Genomic DNA, 22382 nt, shown 5'->3' on the forward strand with positions numbered 1-22382 from the left:
GTTGGAGACAGGATGCCTACTGTCCTAAAGCTTGCCAAGTAGACTAGGCCTGCTGGCCAGGGAACCCCAGGGATGCCCCTGTGCGTGACTTCTCGGTGTTGAGATTACAAGCCATACCTACTTCACAGCATGCTTGTACAAGCAAGCACTTTGCTGAGACACCCTCCCTCCCCCCAGCCCCGGACATAGGACATTGGTTGAGTTTCTGATACTATTCACAGTATTGAAGGATTCCCCATGCGGTAAAATTAATTTCCCTGGGGCTCCACTCTGCCTCAGTTGTATGGAAGTGCAAAGTGATCTTGGAATTAGCTACTCTTTCTGCTGTTGAACCTGCTGTGGACACAGAAAACTGTCTTTTGTGCCAGTGCTACCCGTCTAGCAGTTTGTATAAGAAATCTTAGGAGTCCACATAGAGCAAGTCACCTCAGAACGGCCTCGTGGTCATTTGGTCCTTGTGTGTCAACTTCCAGGTTCCAGATGGCCTTACAATCCTGCTGACCTCGTGAAAAGCCTGAGTGTTTTTCAACAGTTTGGAGTCCCTCACCCCTGTTCTGTGCCCATGGATATTGCTGCGGCTTTCATGTACCCGATACCCAGTTTGTTCATATTGTGGAGTTGCTGTTAGCTTTCCAGAAAGAAGCAAAGCAAGAGATTGTCACGTTTGGGCTAGGTAGGGTGGAGAATGCCTCTAATTACAGAATTCAAGAGACTGAGGCAGGAGGATTGTTAGAAGTTTGAGACCAGCCTAGTCTCACGATAGGTAGGGCTACGTAGACATTCTGTCTCAAAGCCAATCAGATTTTATCAGCCAGGCTTTTTTTTTTTTTTTTTTTTTTTTTTTTTTTTTTTTAATCTAAGTTGTTGCTGCCAAAGGCCCTGCTGAAAAGTACAGCGCAATAGCGAGTAGTGAGGTAAGGAGGAGGCTGTGGGTTTATCATACCACCCCAAGCCTGGCCTAGGGCCAAGCCCTTCCTTCCATGTCTGCTCCTTCTACATAAGCACCTGGCTCATCTCTCCACCCTCCCCACAGGCTCTGGAGCCTGCTGGCTGGTGGCTTCCCACACCTACAGTGCACAGTGGCTTGGGGACTAAGCAGCTATCAGGAGCAGCCCCTGAGCCTTTGCTGGGCTCCACTCTAAGGGGAGGAGTTGCCTGTCTCTGGTTGCTTGTGTTGGCCTGCACTCGATAGCCCGTGGAGGCCTCAGGTGCTATCCAGAGAGTGTTCCACTGAGTGATGGAAGGCTTAGGAAGGAGAATCGTGTCACTCCAGCGTCTCCACGGGTACCCCTGAGTCCAGGTGAGAGCTCTCTCACCGCACACCGTCAGTGCGCTCACATCTGTTAGTGCCTTTTTGCAACTGCGGCCAAAACACACCTGCACAGCACTTAAGGGTTGAAAGGTTTATTAAGCGTTTGGGTCCCTCGTGGCAGGGAAAGCATGGCTGAACAGCTCAGCTCATGATTGCAGAAACATGCAAGAGGCTGTTGACACTGTGGCAGAGGAAGAGGAGCCAAATCAACAGCCAGGGACCATTTTAAAGCCTACCTCTAGGGACATACTTCTGTCACCAAGGCCCTGCGACCCAAAGGTTCCACGGCCTCTCTAAAAGAGTGGCACTGCCTGGGCAACAAGGGTCAAGTCAGGGGCCTGTGGGGACCATGTTAAACTCAGATCATAACAATGTCCCCACCGCAGGTGTGGTGGCTGCATCTGGGGCAAACGGAGGATTCCCAACCCAGCCTGTCTTCTTTTAAAGCAAGTCTATTGGCCTGCATTACCTTGGGAATACACAGCGAGCCAGGCCCAGCAGGTGTCACCCAGGACTGCCCAACAAAGCAGAAGCGGTTACACTCCATCCTCAGACCCTGACACCGCCCAGGTTCATACCCGCCTGAGTGTGGGGCTCAGGAAGGCAGCTCTCAGTCTATGGTCAGCTTTGAGTCCAGCCACCATGCTGGAAAATCCTGCTTGGTGCTGCGCCCACGGGCAGCTCAGAGCCCATTGCCGGAATCTAACACTTCAGCCCTCTGTTTGCTCTGATCACAGGTTCAGAAAGGCCTTGAGAGGCGGTAGTCTCTCCTCCCCTGAAACCCATCTCACAGGTGCCAACCCTGGTGCCTTGTCTGTGGAAGTCAGTCAGGGGTGGACATGTCAGTTTCCCCCCTGAACGTGAAACTCCTCAGGGCAGAAGCTTCCAGAGCAGACAATCCAGCTTTCCCCCATGTGATGAAGACATTGGCACAATGGAGGCCACAGTGAAGAGCGCGCGCCCTGGAGATAGTTGATGTGCTGCTCAGTCTCTAGGGACAGAGGAACAAGATTCTTACTCATTCCTTCTTCCATCCATCTATCCGTCCATCTATCTATCCATCCATTCATCCATCCATCCATCTATCCATCCATCCATCCATCCATCCATCCAATCATTTCTCTATTTTTTCCTTCCTTCCTTTCTTTCTTTCTTTCTTTCTTTCTTTCTTTCTTTCTTTCTTTCTTTCTTTCTTTTTCTTTCTTTCTTCTCTTTCTTTTCTTTTTTCTCTTTCTTCTTTTTCTTTCTTTCTCTGTACTTTTTTCTTTCTTCTTTCTTTCCTTTCTTTCTTTTTTGCTTTCTTTCTTTTTTGCTTTCTTTCTTCTTCCTTTCTTTCTCTCTTTCTTCCTTCCTTTCTTTCTCTTTCTTTCTTCCTTTCTTTCTCTCTCTTCTTTCTTCTTTCTTTCCTTCTTTCTTTCCTTCCTTCCTTCCTTCTTTCTTTCTTTCTTTCTTTCTTCTTTCTTTCTTTCTTTTCTTCTTTCTTTCTTTCTTTCTTTCTTTCTTTCCTTCTTTCTTTCTTTCTTTCTTTCTTTCTTTCTTTCTTTTTCTTCCTGAGACAGGATTTCATGTATTCAATGCTGACTTCAAACTTTCTATGTAGGGGGCTGGAGAGATGGCTCAGTGGTTAAGAGCACCATCTTAACCACTCTTCCAAAGGACCTGGGCTCTATTCCCAGCACCCACATGGCAGCTCACAACTGTCTGTAACTCCAGTTCCAAGTGATCTGACACCTTCACATTAATGCACATAAAGTAAAATTAAATAAATTATTTAAAAACCCCTTTCTATGTAGCCAAGGTTCACCTTGAACTTCTGATCCTTCTGCCTTTATCTTTCAAATGCTAGGATTGCAGGTGTGCATTACAATGTCCAGTTTATACAGTGCTGAGGATCAAACCAGGACCTCATACATGCCAAGGCAGGCATTCTGCCAACAGAATGATAGCCCCATCTCTCCACGCTATTTTCTAACATTTTACCTACAGTGTGGCTGAAACTCTAGTGGGACCCCACTCTTCCTGGGTGAGAGAAGGGAGCCCCAGAGGGTGGATGGATTCTGACACTGCTTTGTAAACACAAGAACTACCCTTTCCTCCCTCCTCTGCAGCATCTGCCCTTTCCAGACTGGCTTGGCTGGTGCTGAGTTGGATGAACCTGGCTGAGATGGTGGTCTGCTTATGCAGGCGGGTAACTGAACCATTATCCCCTGTCAAAGCAGTAGCTAGCTGCATGCTTGTGTAGCTGTATGCATGAAAGCACAGTGACCCAGGGAAAGAGTCCAGACACAGAGCCCCGAGCCTTGGTACCAGACCCCCTTCTTCAGCTATGTCTCTGGAGGTGGGGAAGCTATGAGCATGCCACTGACTTTGCCTAGACTATCTCCTAGTATGTTTTGTAAGACCTACCTTGCTGTACATCCACAGAAGGAGAACCTCAGGGTGTGTTCTGCTCAAGGGACTGCTGTGGTCCCACTGAAAGAAAGGCCTGGCCTAGCCAAGCAGCTACCCTCTCCAATCACACATTGGTTTCCAAGACAGAGACAGCCATGAGAGTAGCTTTGTTCTTTTAATTACTAGGAGCCTCTGGTCTATGCAAAGCATGCTTCATGTTGCTTCTCTTGTGTCCTCAGGCAGTAGTCACCAACCTCCTACTTCTTAGCTTTGGCTTTCTTTCCTTTACTGGCCTTACTAGCCTTAGGAAAGTCCTCTGAGGCTGCCTGGCCAGCAGTGATACAGGGAAGTGGGGGTGGAGGAGCACAGAGGCTGAGTGTCTTCTTCTGCAGTCTCAGGTCTAGGATGTCAAAGGCCGCCTGGATCTCATACTGTAGAAGCTCCTGCAGGCATGTGATCTGGATGTTGATGGCCTCCCTGACAAGACGTTCCAGAGCCTGCAGGACACAGAGCAGTGAGGCATGTGTGGAGGACAGCCAAGACCCATCCTCCTCCTGCCAGCTGTGGCTCTTCATGGTGGTGGCTATCTTCTATGGACATACCTCCTGTCCACCAGCTCTCTCCCTTACTACAGTTCATTGCTTCCTCCCTTCCCACTGTCAAGTTCAGGACAACAATCTCTTTGTGTGTGTCATATGTTCCTCACAGGGTTCTGGAACTATAAACTAGTGACGAGTCATGTTCCACTTGGCCATAGTGGGCTCCTCCTGCCTCCTGACTGTTCTGACATCTCACAGACCTAGTGACTACATTGGAAGAGACAGGTAGAGCTTTAGAGAGTGGGGTTATCTCCTGACCAGCCAGATACAAGAATATGAGCTCAGCTATTCTCACAGAACTGTTCTAACAGAACACACGCCGATCCCCTTCATACTCCTGACTTCACAGTGTCCTGCAGACATGACAGAGAAGAAGTTGTTCATGATATCTGAGGGTGATGAAAGATATATTTTGGGGAATACTGTTGTTTGTAATATATACTTAAAATCTGGTATACAGTTTGCCCCAAAGTATTCCTTGGATTTTATTTCAATATAAAAATAATGTTCTTCCCCAGAATTAAGAGAGGCTTGGACTCCACAAGATGATGGTGGTGATGGGTGTTGAATGCCTCCCTCTGGCTTACTGCCAGGGATGCCAAGCTCTGCTGAAGAAACTCATGGAAGATCAAAGGGAGCTGAAAGGCATGGCAGAGCAGCAGGGGGCATATTGGGAGCAGGCCTCCCTGGCCTGGCCTACAGACTCCAAGGTGTCATAGAACAAGGTCCCTTAAGGACCTGGAGATGGGCTGTCTCTGAGCTTCCTAGACCCTCACTAGATGTCTGTTGTTGTTTTATGACTGAGTCAGGGTTGGCCTTGAACTCCTGATTCTCCTGCCTTCACCTCCTGAGTGGTAGGATCATAGGTGTGCACCTCCATGCCCAGCTGCCTGCCTTCCACACCTTCATGTGCTTAGATAGCACTGTCTTGTCCCATTCCTGTGTATCAGGAGCCTTGACCCTGGATGGGTATCATCCAGCCTGCTTGGTTATTATTATTTTAGCAACTCCCCAAACATGCTTTTGAACTTTAAAGGAATACTTTCTTCTTTGGCTGGCAAATCAGAAGCCAAAACAAAACAAACAACAAACAACAGAACCCTTCAAAACTCTCCTGCTGTGCCTGTGCATGTACACACACACACACACACACACACACACACACACACACACATACACACACACACACACTTTCACTCCTCTCTGGGCCATCTGCTCACACACTGTCCCTGAGCTGTCTGAACCCTGGCTCTCCACGAGGATGTCTCTGAGAAGAGACAAAGGGCACTTAGGCATTCCCCTAGGAGCTCAGGGATCCGTGTCACTTTCATGACTCTCTCAGTGGAATCTGTTACCGTCAACGACAATAAGAAAAACTCAGACTTCGGTGTCATCAGGCCTCAACCGACTGTGAACTCTACTCCACAGTAGCTTGGTGGTGTTGGGCAAATGATGTTCTCTAATCCCATATGTCATCACAAAAATGGAGACACTGGTTTCTACTTCGCAAAGATGTTGTGCAATGATGTGCATGCAAAGTCTGTGGGAGATAGTAGATGCCCACGTGGCCCTCTGTCGCCATTACAGTGCAGACCTGTGAGTGAGCCCAGCCCACTCACAGAGATCTCTGTGTCTCAGGGATCCTGGGGCTGTCAGGCAGAGACTCACCTCTCTCCTCAGGGTCGGCTGGGACTGCAGCTGCTCTGGTGCCTCCTGGACCCCAAAGGCTTTCTGCAGCATGTGTGCCTGCTCCAGCAGCAGCGTCTCCTTCAGCAGGAGCACGTTTGTGCGCTTCTGCACCTCAGCTGTGCTCAGCTCAGCCATCTGCTGCTCGTGCCTCCACACATCCGAATTTGTGCCCTCCGTCAGCGGGAGGGGCTGGGGTGGTGCACACATTTGCACGTGAGCGACTGTCAGGTTGACCTCCTGGTCCTGGCTAAGCACAAACTGGTAGAGTCTGTAGTGTCGGATGAAGGTGTTGTGGAAATAGTCACAGAGGGCCAGCAGGTGGGTGGCATTGAACTGCTTCTGGTAAACTCGGAGCTTGGTCCCCAGGATTGTCACGGCCTCTGTAATGGAGCAGCCTGTGTGTACAGAGGAGTAGGGTACAGAGTGTAAATTGGGCTGTGGACCCAGGTCCAACCTCAGAGCCTGCATCCTGACTCTGATTCCCCAGCAACACTCATTAGCTCCCAAGAGCTCTGGAGCGCATCTCATTTCCCACTTTCTTCTGCAGTAAGTTGTACTTATTGTGTGTCCCCTATAGGGCTATCCCATTCTTTTGTCTTTAAACTCCTGTTCTGACTTGTTTCAACTGGTTGACTTCAAATTCCTCAGAAAGGAGAAGGAGGGTTTGATAAGGGAGTCTCTGTTGTTTGTGGATAAGGAAGTGAGTGGGAGATGGGTGCAGGTAACCTTGATAACAGGGACTTGGGACAGAGTTGGACACAGAATTATCTCTGAGAATAGCACCAAGGGTGAAGCTCCTTAGGGTTCTCTCCCGGCCCCTCCCATGCCTGAACCCTCTAGGAGCCTCAGTGCAAGGGTTGGAGGCAGACCTCCATCCAGGCTGTCAGCACTTGACACAGGAAGTGGTTCCTAAAGGGTCATGGCAGAATGCTGTGCAGGTCCTGGGCAGAGCAAGTCAAGATACATGACCCTCAGACCACCAGGAGAGCCAGTTCTCACAGACGCTGGCTAGAGCAGGGTGAGCTTGCTTGTGTCTCTCCTACCCTCCTGTGCGTGAGACCACTGCAGGACCACACATACTTAGAATGCAGGTCCGTTTAGGAGCCATGGAAATCAAGCACCGGATGCAGGAGCCTGGCTGTTTCCTGAGATTGGAGTGGCTCTTCAATAGCTCTTCCTCATTTCCTCCTATCACCCCTTCTTTCCCTAGCTTTAGGATTCTCCACGCCTGCCCTTCCCCATCTCCTACAGAGGGGAGGTGTTGAAAGTTCTCCATCTTAGTTCTCCACTTACTGGGCTCCTCAGAGGCTGGCATGGCTCTGTGTGGAAATACTGACCACCACCTCATCGCTCTGAGGACATGGGGAGGACGCAATGCTGCCTTCCAAACAGCAGGTAGGCAGGGTCCCGCTTTGCTGAGAGCCTCCTCAGAAGCTCTGGGGAGATTGCCTGGTATATTTCTGTATCTATGGGGCTGTGACCAAACCCCACAAATCAACATAAAGAAAGATGTTCTTGTATTTTGGCTCATTTTCATAAGTATTTCAGTCTGTCACAGTGGGGACAGCATGGAAGGCTGGGCAGTGAGGCTCTCTCTGTGGCAGTGTATGTGTGAGGTAGAGGCTAGGCACGTGATAGTGGGCCAGAAAGCAGACTGAGCACAGGGCTGGGACAGGCACTGTATGTCATCTTCAAAGGCCCACCACACTTAGTGATGCAGCCAATTAGGCCCAACTCCTAAAGAGTCCACATGACTCACCAGGAAGCAAACATTCCAAGTACAAGTCTTTAGGGGACATTTCAGATTTAAACTGTCAATGCCCTGGCTCTGCAGGTGGGTGGGAAAGGAAGGTGGCTACAGGCTGGAGCTAGCATTGGTAGACCCCTTCCTTCAGAGTAGAGCATTCTCAGTTCAGAGAGCTGTGCTTCTGTCCGGGGAAGGCCCTGGCTTGGAGGCCCAAGACACTCTGGCCCTTCCGAGCTGGAACGCCTGGGCCTTTGATGTGAATGTAAAGCTGAGGATTGCATATATCTATTTCAGAGGCTTGATGGAGTGTCCTGTGAGCCAACATACTCATTTACCTCTCCTAGATCTCCAGAGCAGGAAGCCTCAGATGGTACAGGGGTAGAGGGGCTGTGCTAGACATTTAAGAAAGTCTGCCTCCCTCTTCCCTTCATCCCCATCTCCCTCCTGCCTCCTTCCCTCCTTGCTTCCCCCTTCTCTCCATTCTACCCTGGCTCCCTCCTCCCATTTATTTCATTACTTCATGCATCCCTTCTTCCTTTCTTCCCCCTTCCCTGCCTCTGCCTGCTGTCTTCCTTTCTTTTCTGAGCTCTCCCCATTCCCTCATTCTGAGGTGAACCTGTGAACGGTTGCTCAGTCTATGGACAACCACTGCCTGTCCCTTAAGGAGGTACTGTGCCAGGTGCTGGTAGTGCTGTGATCATAAGATACACCTCTGCCCATAAAGTGTGGGTGGCAGAGGCCATAGCTATGGTGTTCAACAAGGAAAAACAGAATCGGGCCAGAGAGCACTCAGATGAGAACTCTCTGAGAAGAATGGGGTTGGGTAAGGGGTTTTATCTGACTAAAGGTGACACAGATAGGTAGGGAGGGTTGGTCCAGTATGGAGAAAGAGAAAGCTGTGAAAGCAACAGTATGGCCCAGGTTGGGGCAAGATGGGACCCAGAACAGTAGAGGCAGATAGATGGCAGCAGTTGTTGGTGACAAAATAGGTAACAAGTAGATAGAAGGGACCCATGAAAGGACCCATGCTCAATAGCTGTGGCTTTATTTGTGGGACCAGACACATCTGAGTAGCAGAGGTTGGAAGTGAGCAGGAATGGGTTCTTGGGTTAGGAGTGGGACGATTGTGAGCCGGAGCAACAGGCCATGATGGGGAGCATAACTGAAGCATCTGGATTGGTTAGGGGCAGGTGCTGGTCTGGTTTACCTTGGGAAGAGTGTAAACTGCATCAATGCCCAGTGTCTCTTGCTGCCCTGTTCTTGTCAGAGCTGGGTATCTGAGTATAGAAGACTCCTCTACTGCAAAGACAGCTGATGGACAGTAACTGTATCCCCTGGGAACACCGTGAGGAGGGTCCCTCACTTGGGTATCAGCCTGAGTTCAGAAGCCAGCCCACTCCCTCCTGCTGTACCGTCTTTTGCCGATACTTTCCTGAGCAACTCTGATGTGTCCCCTGTATCCACTGGATATCTTGTGGTTGTGAGCTAACCCCTGACAGAGGCAACTGGAAGGTTTATTTGGGCTCACGGTTTTAGCTCCTCCCAGTGGGGAAGGCACAGTGACAAGGGAGAGTCAGCACTGTGTGAGTATGTAGCAGAAGCTATCACACACGGTGCAATGGGAGAATGGAACCAGAGGCAGGCACCACCTTCAAAGGCCTTCTCCTAGTGAGTGATTGTTTCCACCCAATCCACTCCTCCTAAAGGCTCCACAGCCTACAGAACAGGGCCAGAGCTGGGGACTGAGTACTCAAAGCATAAGCCCATGGAAGACAGTGCATATCCAAACCCTAACATGACCTAAGTTCTCAGACCTCTTCCCATCTTGCTATTCTCTTGTGTTTCTCTGAGACACAGACACAGACACACACACACACACACACACACACACACACACACTTTCTTCTCTTTCCTCTTTTTTTTTTTTAAATCTTATTGTAGCAGGCTACATAGAACTATTTTCATGCACTTTGAATTAACACCCCCCCTCCAATTCTCTGTGACCTTTCCCTGTCTCATCCTTCCCTCTCCATTGTCCCCTTTGTTTTCCCTAGCCAGTATTGCTTCCACTGTCACGTCATCCCTACATATATGACTTTGACTCAGTAACAGATACATGGACCAGTGAACCAGGACACACAGAGAGCCCAGACAGAAATCCATGCAGCCAGAGCAAAAGATTCTAAAAGAATGCACCAGAGAGCACCTTTTTCAGCAAACAGTGCTAACGAATCTAGATAGCCACATGCAGAATGAAACTAGACTCCCCATCTCTTGTTCGTTAGTTCATTAAAGCTCCAAATCAGTCAGGAGGACACACTTTCCATGTGTGTCTTTCAAAATATATATATGCTCCAACCATGTTCTGCCCAGCGCTGCCAGCAACCCTGACCCCTAGCATTACTTTCTTTTTCCTGGGTGTCTTGAGCGTCACACACATCCTAGTGAGTGGAAAGGAAGAAGGCCCAGTGGGGGCCCCTGACTGCACCTCTCAGCACTACACCTTGGAATCCCTTGGAAGTTTCTAGAATGCAGATGGCTCCTTCCATACACAGCCCTGTCTCATCCACGTCAGAAGATGAGAGCTGGTTCCCAGGGCAGAAGCTGCTTTTAGAGTTTCTTCCTTGGATCTGGGATCAGAGCCATGAGGTCTCAGCTTCTGGCAGAGGAGCTACCCAGCAGCACAAAGAGTGGCCAGCAAGGAAAAAGAGCCTCTACTCTTTGTGATCACTTCTAGGTCATCACCCATATGCTGCTGGGGCCTTTCCTACATGAGCTTGAGTCTGGGCATGCTTAGATTTGTAGGCATATTGACAGATTTATTTCTGCTTTTGGAGGAGGTGGTAGTGGTTGAAAATGGGGCGGAGCAGGCAGTCTTGGCTTCTTTGAGGGCACAGGTATGCTACAAATTGGCAAGAGCTGAGGATGCATGTGTAAGTCCCTGCAGTGTATTTGAGGCCCAAGATGAGAAAGGCAGGGAATACAGAGGGGCTGGACGGAGGCTGGGTGGGTGCTGAAGGCCAGGTGTGTGTTGGGGGTGGGGGTGGGGGGGTGTTCCTCTACCTAAAGAAATGCAGAGCATCCTTAAGTTTCTCCCACCACAGTGGAGCCCTCAGAGGTAGTGAAGCAAGAAGCAAGAAGTTGAGTGGGCTTCAGACTGAGGATGGCGGCCAAATAGAGGGACAACCGGATAAGGGATCCTTGGAAAGTACCAGGAAGTCATTGCTATGTCTGGGTGAAGCACTGTATGTGAACCTTCATGGAGCGACCCCTCCGAACTTCTCCAGCTCTTCATAATGAACTTGCCTGAAGGTGCTCTGTCCTGCCTGTGGCCTGGCCTGGTCCAGCCCATCAGCAGTGCACAGCAGGGGAGCCCTGCCCCTCTATGTGGGAGGCCATGTCTGCTTTCCACACGGCCATACTTGTACCCTGAAGCTACAGTAGCCACACAGAGATTCCAGACTGACAGCACGACATCTGTTAGGCCCACTCAGGTCCAAATCTTCCCGAAACTGCTGTTCAGCTTTCTTGAAAGGCAAGGAAAAGCTAGTACAGCCTTTGTCTGGGTCAATGGGAAAAATCCCTGGTTGAATTTGATCTCCACCGAAGTAGGCTCAGTAGAAGTGGGCTCAGTAGACCTTGTCTCTTGCTGCTGTGAGATGCTGTCTGCTCCCTTTGTCCCAGTGACTCAGCATGGAGGGATTAACTCTCAGAAGTCTCTGGTAGAGGCAGGCAGAGCTGGGCCTGCACATTGCTCTTCAATAACAGGGAGTGGCCTTCATTTGCATTGGCTATCAAAAACTTCCTGAAGTCTGTCCCCAAGCCCCTGGAGGCCCACACCTGTGAGGAGGAGCAGAGTGGAGGAGGAGAGGAATGATGGAAGAGGGGTGTGGGGGAGGATGTGCCGATGGCAACACAAGATGCTTGCTTGCTCCAGCACTGGGCAAAAAGGACCTGCAAGGGGAGGTGCTGGCATCTCCGAAGCAGCGCAGGGCATGAGCCCTGCCTGAGGGTGGGGAGAACATGGCGGAGAGGGGCTGGCCTTTCTGGATGGGCACCGAATGACCTAGGTGTCTCCGACAAAATAGTCTGGTTGCCTTGTTTTGGATCCAAGGCAGCAGAGTCAAGCCAGGACACAACCTGACAACCTGGCTTTCCCAGCGCTTGAGCAGCAGAGGCTGGCCCACGAATCGAAAGGCAGAGGGAAGCCCAGGCCCGTCACCTTCATCGAGCTCCACTCTGTGTTCCCCAGCGTCCCGAAACCCAAGCAGTGACTACGGAGGCAGCATTATCCTCAGGACTGGAGGATCCCACTGCACTGTGCCACACGCACCTGTGCCACTTGGGCTCCCAAGCCCCTCTCAGCTCAGGGAAGCTCACTCTTTACCCACAGGGCTCACTGAGGCTCAGAGAGAGGCTGGGAGAGTCATCCAAGGACACACAGTTTGTGAGTGGCAGAGTCAGAATTCAACCCCAGCCGCTTGTCTCTGGCTTCAAGCTCCCTCAGAGGTGGAAACAAGAAGGATGGTTGTTCTTCGGTAGGTACTATATCAAAGACGCACGGTGTGAGCCAACGACCTTGAAAATGAACAGATCCAAGGAAATCGAGCAGTCTCAATATGCTGATCAGCTCAGTCTGGTCATCAACAAGGAGGAGCAAATGCAATGGTTTTCAAACCTCCTTGGGGTAGATCGTCTCTCTGGACCGAAGGACCTTGTTCTATAGATTGATAATCTGAAGTCCAAGGCCCAGGGATCAGGGCCTATCATTGGAGTCTGTTTCAACTCCTAATCTGGAGAAGGGACATGTTTCTACTTCTTCTTGCCACTGAACCCTGGGGCTTCTTGTAATTAGGAATGTCTCTGAATGGGCAGAGAGCCAACACAGCGCCATCTAATGTCCTTCTCAGACTACAGGAACTTGTTGGAGGGCAATAGGACTTCTGTAGAGAGGGTCTGTGTAGATTGGATCATTCATGCTGGCTCAGGTCTTGGGAGGATGGCGTTGAGTTGTAAGTCCAAAACAATGCATTTGTCTCTGTCAAAGAAACTTCATAGAGTCCATAGTTGCCCAGGAAAGAAAGAGCCAACCTCAAAGAATCAGTGGGCCCTGGGAGTAAGCACTGTCCAACCAAATAGGCAATGGCCTGTTCTTCTACTTCATCTGCCGCCCTTGCTGATATTGAAGCTGAGGGGGAGGAGGAATTGGAGACTGAGTGCAGAAAGCTTTTCCCCTGAAGTCCACTGATGTTTGACCCATTCCTCTATGGGGAAGGGGAGCAGAGACAGATCTTACCTTGAAGTGAAGATGGATGTGCTAATGACTTCATTCTGTTATAGTCGCTGAACTGAACTGAAATTGTGGAATTAAAGGGAACTTTATGGACTGTCAAAAAAAAATGTCTCTGAATATAGCTGGCCACAGTCCCTGGGGAAAGGAAGAAATAGGCCAGGACAGGAGACACCATTCTACTGTTGTCCTGGGAGTGTGCTCTGGATCTGCTCTACTGACCAATGGCCAAGGACACACAGCATTTTGAGATGACACCTGTGAGGTTTCTCCACCTTTGCCTGGCATGTTTCCACATCACCCATGAATCTCTGGGTCTCGGAGACCCTGGCTTTCTTTCTCTTTGGAGCTGGGGCTTCTGTTGGCTGAGGAGGGACAGGAGTCAGACAGAGGATCAGTGTCAAGAGCCGGAGGACTGGCCTGCAGGAGACCTGCACATCTATCCATCCTTGGCATGGGTAGCTTGCAGACACAGCTTATTCTTTCAGTCTGCCCCAAGACACTGACCCCACTGGACCCCTCCTGCTGGTGGCTGGCATCAGTCTCTGGGCTTATGCTGTAACCCACGGTGACCCAGTTAGGAGCAGCCTCCCTGGCATCTTACCTGGCCCTCCTAGGTGCTTTCCATCCCACTTGAGGAAGGGGTCTCTCTCGGGCTACCCATCTACCTCCCAGGCCTGCATACTCCCCATGTGCTCAGGTCCTTGACCAGAAATGCAAAGTCACCAGGTAGGGTGTGGATTCTGAGTCAGACCTGAATTCAGATCCTGAACCCGTTTACCCCAGGTGCATTCTTAGGAAATTAAATCTCTCCAGGCCTCAACATCTCACCTGCTTTTCATACTAGACCATAGGGAAGACTATTAATGCCACAAAGCAAAGCTAGACTCTTCATAGCCACCCCTGGCAGGATAGATGGTCTGGCCAGAGAGGGAGAATGTGTCTGTGGCAATCTTGCCAACATAGCTAGCTGTGCCCTTGCTCTGCACAGTGGCTGAGTTGTACCTCACCGACACCTACCCTGAACTGTTCCTGTTCTCTTTCAGTACAGACTCTTGTGGTATAGTCAAGGATGGCTTCCATCTCAAAACCTCTGGTCTCAACCTCCCAAGTCCTGGGATTATAGACATGTATCACCTTACCTGGCTTCCCTCTTCAAATACAGATACACTGGACGCCCAACGTCCACCCCCCAAAGACCTCAGACTGTTTTTCATTTATTTGTTTGTTTGTTTTTTAATTTAAGGACAAGGCTTTTAGGGTAGTTGAGGTTAAGTGAGGTCTTGTGGCCTGAGTGGGGCCCTATATGAAAAGTAGCAGCCACGTGCAGAAAGGGACCACGTGAGGACCCAGGGAGGTGAGGACAGCTGGAGGCCAAAGAGAGCAGTCTTTGGAGCAAGCAGCCCACCAACCTCCTTTGGGACTCGCAGCCTCCAGAACAGTAAGAAATCCGGTGTATATTGCTGACTCTGGCACTCTCAAGGGTGGGCTGGGACATCACATTCACACAGGGGAATGTCTGACGTGAGAGATGCCAGTTTGTCCCAAGAAACATCTTACATCTCCACCAATGGCCTTGGTGGAAACCTCGGCAAATAAACTCTGTCTAATGTCTCAGTCCTGGCCAGGTCTGAGGGTACCCCTGCTCAATCTGTGCCAGGCGGCAGGAAATGACACCCGCTCTTTGTTTTGCTGGCCTGGGGTACTGCAGGGGATGGTGATGAGGGTGCTGTACTTGTGCATGGCCTGGGTGGAAGAGCCATGCCGAGTAACCTGGTGAGTCATTGCTTACTCCAGGTCTGGGCTGCTGGGGACGGGCAGGTGGCTGCCTCCCCACCCTGTAGTGGCCTGGTGACATTTCCTGGAGAATCAGGAGTGGCATGGGTGGAACTACAGATGCCAGGACCATGACACACACTCTGATCTGCCTCTACCAACTGGTCCTCTAAGTCTGCCTCCCCCCGAGTCCCAGGATTCTATGGCCCGGCAACAGGACAGGGGTGTCTTTCTACTTGGTGTGTCCATAGTGTCACACCACGGTGAGGACGTGGAAGCAGGTAGTTAGCTGGGGAGAGTCCTCCAGGCAAGCAGATGACGGCAGAGGCTGCAGAGTGAAACTGAGGTAGACCAGGCTGTCCCAGTCTACTTCATTCCCTCCTTCCTGCCCATGGCTTCCTGAGAAGCCCTGTTTTTGTGTCTCCCTCTTTTCTCCCATGTCTCTCTATGGCCTAGGTATAGAACAGAAAGTCTCCCTTTCCTGCCATTCTCTCCCCACCAGGATGTGCCAGACTGGAAGAACTCTGCCCCTTGACCCTATAGTTGGTGACCTCACCCTAGGCCCCAGGGGGCAGCAGGACGTGAGTTGTCCGGCCTTCCCGGAGTTTGGCCCAAGAAGGTGCCAAGTACAGACCTCTTTCTTCTAGCCTGGAACTGAGGCCAGAAGATCCTGGGAGCCCTTTGCCAGGTCGGAATCAGCTTATGCTTTTGAATAAAGGGCCGCCCTTTCCCTCCCAGTGCTGGGCTCGATTGGGCAAGGAGATAAGCTGAGCTGGCAGCCATCCTGGCAGGGCTGTGAATCACTGTTGTGCAAACACAACCCCTCCTTAAACTCTGCCTGCCAATGTCCTCATCTGTCGTGCAAACAAAAAATGCAACCATCCTTAGCCTAGGTTAGCCACAACAAAGCACCCCAGGGAAGCCACCTGCCAAGAAGAGTGGCAGCCAGTGTGGATGTCAGCCGGAACAGAAACTGATGGTGCTGGCCTGTGGCCCCCACTGCCTGCATCCTATGCCAACACCTGTCATAGGAGTGACAGACTTAGGAGGGGCTGGAGCAAGGATGCAGGGTAAGAGACTCGGGTGCCCTCGTCAGGTCAGTGCACAGTTCCTTCACTCAGACAGGGAGGTGGTGGTGCGTTGTGTGCCTGTTTGACAGGGTAGGTCATGGCCCGTGGATTAGAAGCCACACAGAGATTTCCCAGGCTTCCTTTGTGCTGGCCCACAGCCTGAACCTACCTGCAGATGAAAGGAAGACGAGCAAGGCCTTGTCTGCCTCCTCATCCTGAAACCATTAGCTTTTCACTTAGCCAAGTGCGCTTGACAGAACACCCAGCAGAGTGGCTGGCCAGGGCCGTGCAGAGACAAAGCTGGGGTTTGCAAACACACCCTCTATCTGCATTGGTGTTTCCTCTGCTGGGTGAGACCCCAGGAGCTAAAAATGAAATGAAAGCTGGGCTCGCTTGAGTAAGCCAGTGTGGTAACCGACCACTTCAAAAATAATTAGAGACACATTTATGCAAGGGCACTGCTGTTTGATTGCCAGCTCCATCTGACCCAAACTTGAAGGTGGATAGGATGAGATTTCCATGCCCAGGAATCAATGGCATGGCGCTGGCAGGGGAGTAATAAAACAGAGACTGTTTGTTTCATTTATCTCAAACCATAGAAAAAATGAAAAAGATCAGCATCTGTGTGTGTTTGGGGGAGTGGGAAGCAGCTACTCACTATGACAAAAAGTGTGGTCAGTGATTGTCCGAGTCAGCCAGCTTCAGAGCTTTCAATACAGCAAATGCTGTTCCTGGCGTGCACATTTGTCTGTCAATTCTTTTACGTCTTCTCCCACTACTTTAGGTTGTTGACATGATTGTCTTTGTGGTCTGCGTGATGCTGTCTGCCTTTGGATGCTCTAGGTGTAGGTGGCCTAGAGAGTTCTGGTCTGCTTTGTGAAGTTTGTGAATTTAGCCCCTGAGCGTGATCATCACAACAGACGCCGTGCACAGAGCGGAAATGCTGTCACCTCTCACCAGACAGCGTGATGCCTTTATGGCAGTCTGCATTTGTGAAAGGGAAAATGTCTCAGAATTTCAGCTCTTTTAAGAGCCAAGCGGACAGCGGTGCGCCGACGTGTGTTTGTCTGTGTGCACATGCATGTGTTAGTCTTCTGTCTTCAGCCAAGGCTCCAAGTACTGTAAGCACAGTTTCTTGAGTGCTTTCTACTTGTGACCCTTTTGAGCCCCCCCCAAATTTATTCTAAGCCTGAGTCTCACTATGTAGACCTGGCTGGCCTGGGACTCACTATGTGGCCTACATAATGGCCACACACTCACAGCGGCCCATCTACCTCGGCCTCCCAAGAGCTGAGATTAAGGTGTTTGCCACCATGCCCAGCTTCATGACCTCAACATTTAACACAACTCCAGCTACGTAGGTCAAGAAAATAGGCATGCAAATCAAACATTTATTGTGAATATTATTATATAAAATAGTAATAGTAAAATCACATCTATTGTGGTAAGTGCAAGTTTACCATTGATTAAAGGTTAAACTAAGCTTGTGCATTAATGAGATGGTCTACTTGCTTACTTAAATATAAAAAACGAAATTTTAGATGAATATCTGATACTGCGGAATACAGAGTATCTTCAGCACTTTTCAGAGTTGATTAATATTTTGACTTTACAATGCTGAAAACACTTACTTCCAAGAAAGACATAGTACAAAATGACAGAAGTGTGTCCAGGGCCATTTAAGAAGTTTGGCTGACAACTTGTCCTCCTCTCTCAGGCCAAAATCACTGAATATTCTTATGAAACTCAAGTCAGCAACTATAATGGCAATTCAAAAATCAAAACCATCTAGTACAACACAGTCCAAAGTTACACTGGCGTGACAGGCACTGAGCCAAGGTATGGCGGTGGGACGCGGCAGTCTTTGTTTCTGGTAACTATGCCATCGTGTTTCCGTGATGGTTCTGCAGTGAGCGGCTCACTCCTGAAGAGACACCCTCGAGGTGCACAACCCATTGTGGAGACAACCTGCTGTCCACGGACCCAAGGGGGAAATCCATGAAGGGCTCCAAGAAGAGGCCAACACACTTGGTTTATAGAAGCCAAGCCAATGCCCTGAGCATGTGGGTAGAGTGTGGTCTAGGGCTTGCAGCCATGAGAATGGGGGCTAGGGAGTAGAGCCCGGGGCTGGGCTGTACCTCTGAAGAGGTCTCTGGCTCCTGAACACTCCCGTGCGCCCTCCATGTTGCGCCTTACCTTTGGTTTCCTCGAGCAGCTCTTCCGTGAACTTGACCACCTGGACCACTTCGACCCACGGGAAGCCTTTTCCCACAGCAAAGATGATGCTGTCATAGAGGGTGTCCAGAAGGATGCTCTGGCGGGCATCCCTCAGCTCGTCAAACTCCTTCCAGTTCAGGAGCCTCCGCAGGTGCTCTCGCCCCTTGGGTTTCTGCGGGGCATATTGTGGGGAAAGGAGACAGCATCAGCCACTGGGCATGGGGCAGTCGTGCAGCCGTGCGCAAATCCTGAAAATGGCCAGGAACATGGAGACACCAAGAAGTCATGGGTTCTAGAAAGCTGTGGCCCCGTCTCTTTCTGGGCACTTGTTTTTTTGGGCTCTGCTCCTGTACTGGTACACGTATGTGGATGTGCTCCCATGCTCTTGTGTGTGTTAGTACAGGGTGTGGGTGTACTTCTGCATGCGTTGGTACACACTTGTGCGTGTGTAGGTAGAAGCCAGAGACCAGCCTCGTGTCAGTCATCACTCGTAGCCTGCCTTGCTTTTGTTTTGTTTTTGAGACAAGGTCTCTCACCGGCCTGGAGCTGACCGGATAGGCTCAGCTCGCTGCCTGTCTCTGCCTAGCATTGGGATTACAGGTCTCTGGCACCACACATGGTTGTCTGTTAGGTGTGTCCCGGGAATCAGACTCGATCAGCTTGTGTGGCGAGGACTTGACCGACTGAGGATCTCCCTGACCCTACTCTTTTTGCTAGCACCCTTTTTGAATTATGGTCCCACCTTTCTGTCCCCCCAAACAAGTTAATTTCTCTTTGAGACTACTTACAATTAGCTAAGTGGACACATTCACGCCAGCGTGTAAATAGCTGGTGGAGAAGAGGTCTAATGAGGTATTTAACCAGATGGGAGTTCAGGCTCTCTTGTGGGCTGAGAAAAGACTGATAGGTGAAACTTTTCCTATAGCCTTGCTAGAAGGGGTTACATAGTAGGAGAAGAATGAGCCGCTTCAATAACAGTAAGAAAGGGAAGACATTGAGACTGGTCATACACAGGAGTCTCTATCCCCAGGGTGACAAGGCTCTAGCTGGCAGAACCAAAATGAGCAATGGTAGACCTAACGACAATGAGCCTAGAGCCCTTTTTGGCCCCAGCAGTTACTGTTCAGCACCATGCAGCCTTTCTCTGCTGCCCCCATCAGCAAGGACCCTTTCGCCCTCCCTCGAATTTGAGGCACAGCTCCAGAGGGCTGTGGGGGCCCAGGGCACCAGATGGCAGGCCCTGTCTCCTCCTCCCTCCTTTATCCCAGCGGGGCTAGTCCACAGCCTAGACTTTTCCCGGGGCCCCAAACAGCCTGTGACTCTGGAATTCCAGCCTAAGCATCCATTGCACAAGGCTCAGGATGGGGGACTCTAGAATTCTAGCCTCAAGCATCCATTGTACCCTCAGAAGCAGTGTTCTGGGATGTTCGAGGTGCCTCTCAAGAACACAGCTCCACCAGCCTTGTGGGCACACTTCCCCATCCCCCCTTCCCTATCCATTGGAGCCAAGGTCTCTAAAAGCCCAGATCTTCACCTGAAACTGGAAGACTTCCTTCACTCCCTGGGGTGTTAGGAGTGCCATGGCCCTGGCTCTCTCCCAGTTACTAGGAGACCCCACTGGGACTGACTCAGTTCCCGGAACCCCAGCAAGGAAGGCTGGCTTTGTTATGTCATGGGGTCCCTGGACCCCTTCTAAGTCCTTTCATCCTGGTCCTTCGGCAGTCCCTTGCTCTGGGTCATCCCCCTGCATCTGTGCAGGGACCTTAGCCTCCTTCCTGTCAGCTACCCAACCTGTTTTCCATCATGTGCACACAGCACATGCAGACACACACACTCCACTTCCCTCATTCTACACATCCTGCTAATTGCAGCCCGTGTCTTCCTGTCCTGCTGATCAGGCTTGATCTCCACACTGACCTTCCTATCCTTACCTCATCCCTTCAGGATGTGTTTTTAATATCATAACTTTGCTTTGAAGATCCAGAAGACAGCTAGGCCGGGGTGCCCCAAGCACTGTGCCCAAGCACCACATGCTGGAAAATGAGGAGTGACTGTTTCCTTCTAGCCTGCCTTGTCCTGGCAGCACCTGGGTCATATAAGGAAGAACTATGGCTCTCCCCTCTCTCCTGAGTTCAATTCCCAGCAATCACGTGATGGCTCATAACCATCTATAATGAGATCTGGTACCTTCTTCTTGCCTGCAGGCACAGATGCGGGCAAAATACTGTATAAATAATAAATAAATAAATCTTAAAAAAAAAAAAAAAGGAAAGAAAACTGAGAAAGTCATGAGGAGCAGGCCAGTGAACAATTTGTCTCCATGGTCTCTGGTTTAGTTGCTGCCTCCAGGTTCCTACCTTTAGCTCCTGTCTTGGCTTCTCTCAATGGCAAACTATAACCTATGAGCAAAATAAACCCTTTCCTCCCCAGGTTATTTTGTCAGTGTTTTATCATAGCAATAGAAAGCAAGCTAAGACCCCTGATTGCAGGGAACATCTTTTCCTACTGCCCCTAAAATGTAACCTGGCCCTTTTCCCTGCTCACTCCTAGCTGGGGCAGGGCAGCTGAGCATCTCACTGAAGATCTCTAAACGTTCTTTCATGTTCATCATACCCACCTCCCAGCTCCCACACAAATGCATGCATGTAACAGTTACGTGGATCTGGCTAGGCCATGGTATGTAGGCATTTAATCAAACCCCAAGCAAGGTGCTGCTAGGTAGCATTTAGTATGTCTTCAGCATCTGCAGCCAGCTCAGTGTGAAGAGGGGAAGGGTCAAGAAAGGGTTTTAGGAACAAGATGCCGGGCCAGAACACACTCTTGGCCTTCTCTCTCTCTCTCTCTCTTCCTAATCGAAGCACAGATACACAAGGAGGCTTCAGACAGCCTGAAGAGCATGGGAACAAGGCTGGCTTGGTTGAAGAGGCTTGCTGGATTTTGCAAAAAAAAACATTTTGCCTACGTCCTTTGCTGCCTTCCAATCAGAAGTTTAGAGTTGACTGCATAGCACCAGAAATCATGCTTTAAGCACAAGACTGAGAGTCCCGTCCTGGGTTCCCTAAGGACATCCATACCATTGTGCGTCCATTGGCTGCCTGACAGGACTTCCCTAGGTGAGAGACAAGGAGGGAAAACTCTGTACGTCTGGTCTCAAGAGCTGGCATTAGGGTTTGGAGTTCCCAGCAGCTGCGCTCAACTCTGCACACTGAAGGCTTGCATTTCTGAGCCTCCAGTTGGGTCAAACGAGGTCATCGGGAGGTGAGCCTTGTTCACAGAAAGCAAAGTGATTTGCCAGAACCAGGAAGTGGAGGTGGGGAAGCTTCAGGATGTCTCCCCTGTCACCCAGGTGAGCTGCATGGCCCAGTTCCTACAAGGGCCCTGAGAAAGTGACAATCTGTCAGTCATTTGGGGAGAGTTTTTCAGGGCTAGGGGACGCCTGAAAGTCTTCTCCTTGACACAAAAGTGGCCCCATCAAGGACAATGGGTGCTGATGTGGGTCTAGCTCACCTTACACATCCTCTTGACATCAGTTCAGCCTGCTAGAGCCTGAAGCCTGGTGGGAGCTTTGCTGGTCCTAGTCAAGGACAAAGAGCATCGTCCCAGGTGACTGTTCAATCTGAGCCTTTCAGCTGGGAAGGGAAGAGGACACATCTCTGGGACAGTCACTTTCACTGTGCCCTTTCTTCATCCATCTGCTCACTGCAAATTTGCCACAGAGCATATAAGAGCTGTTTGGCCATATTAGAAATGATCTGGGATTCTGACAGTATAGCCACATCCATTTAGGCAAGCATAACACCTGGCAAGTGCTGCAAGTTGGATGGAAAAGATGTGGGTGCTGTAGCGCAGCCTGAGTGTCCACAGTAGCGCATGCTGTGCATTGGGCTGTGCCCCTTGCCCCCTCTTTCCTGGGTTGAAGTCCTCAGTACTTCAGAATGTAAGGGTGCTTGCACTCAAGGTCTTTAAAGATGCAACAAAGGAAAATGAGATCTTTAGAATGGACCCTCATCTAATGTGGACACCTTGATCTTGAACCCCTAACCTTGGGAACTGGAAGTATCAGAAGAGGGCAACAGACATAGAAAGACCATGTGAGGTCATAGGCATCTAAATGCCAAGGAGCAATGCCCAACAAAGAACCAGTCTGTGGACACTTTGGACACCCTACCTCCAGGACTGAGAATGTGTCTGCTTTTGAGTTCTTTGGTGTGTCACAGCAAAGAACTGTCACAGGGACACACAGTGTGTGGACATGGGCTTTTCTTGGAATGGTTGGGATGAGGTGTGTGGG

The 22382-nt window shown here is 50.3% G+C and overlaps 1 protein-coding gene across 1 annotated transcript; it reads right to left on the reverse strand.

Moving 5' to 3' along the window:
* Nucleotides 1-3960: 3960 nt before the first annotated feature.
* Nucleotides 3961-19673, reverse strand: CUNH8orf74 (chromosome unknown C8orf74 homolog). Its single transcript, XM_055609553.1, has 4 exons — nucleotides 19626-19673; nucleotides 18071-18263; nucleotides 5971-6386; nucleotides 3961-4200 (listed from the first exon to the last, which is right to left on the reverse strand). The coding sequence occupies exons 1-4, from the start codon at nucleotides 19671-19673 to the stop codon at nucleotides 3961-3963; spliced, it is 897 nt and encodes a 298-aa protein (XP_055465528.1).
* Between the last annotated feature and the right edge of the window lie 2709 nt (nucleotides 19674-22382).

The sequence above is a fragment of the Psammomys obesus genome, unplaced genomic scaffold, assembly GCF_907164565.1.
Source record: "Psammomys obesus unplaced genomic scaffold, mPsaObe1.curated_primary_1811, whole genome shotgun sequence".
Lineage (NCBI taxonomy): Eukaryota > Metazoa > Chordata > Mammalia > Rodentia > Muridae > Psammomys > Psammomys obesus.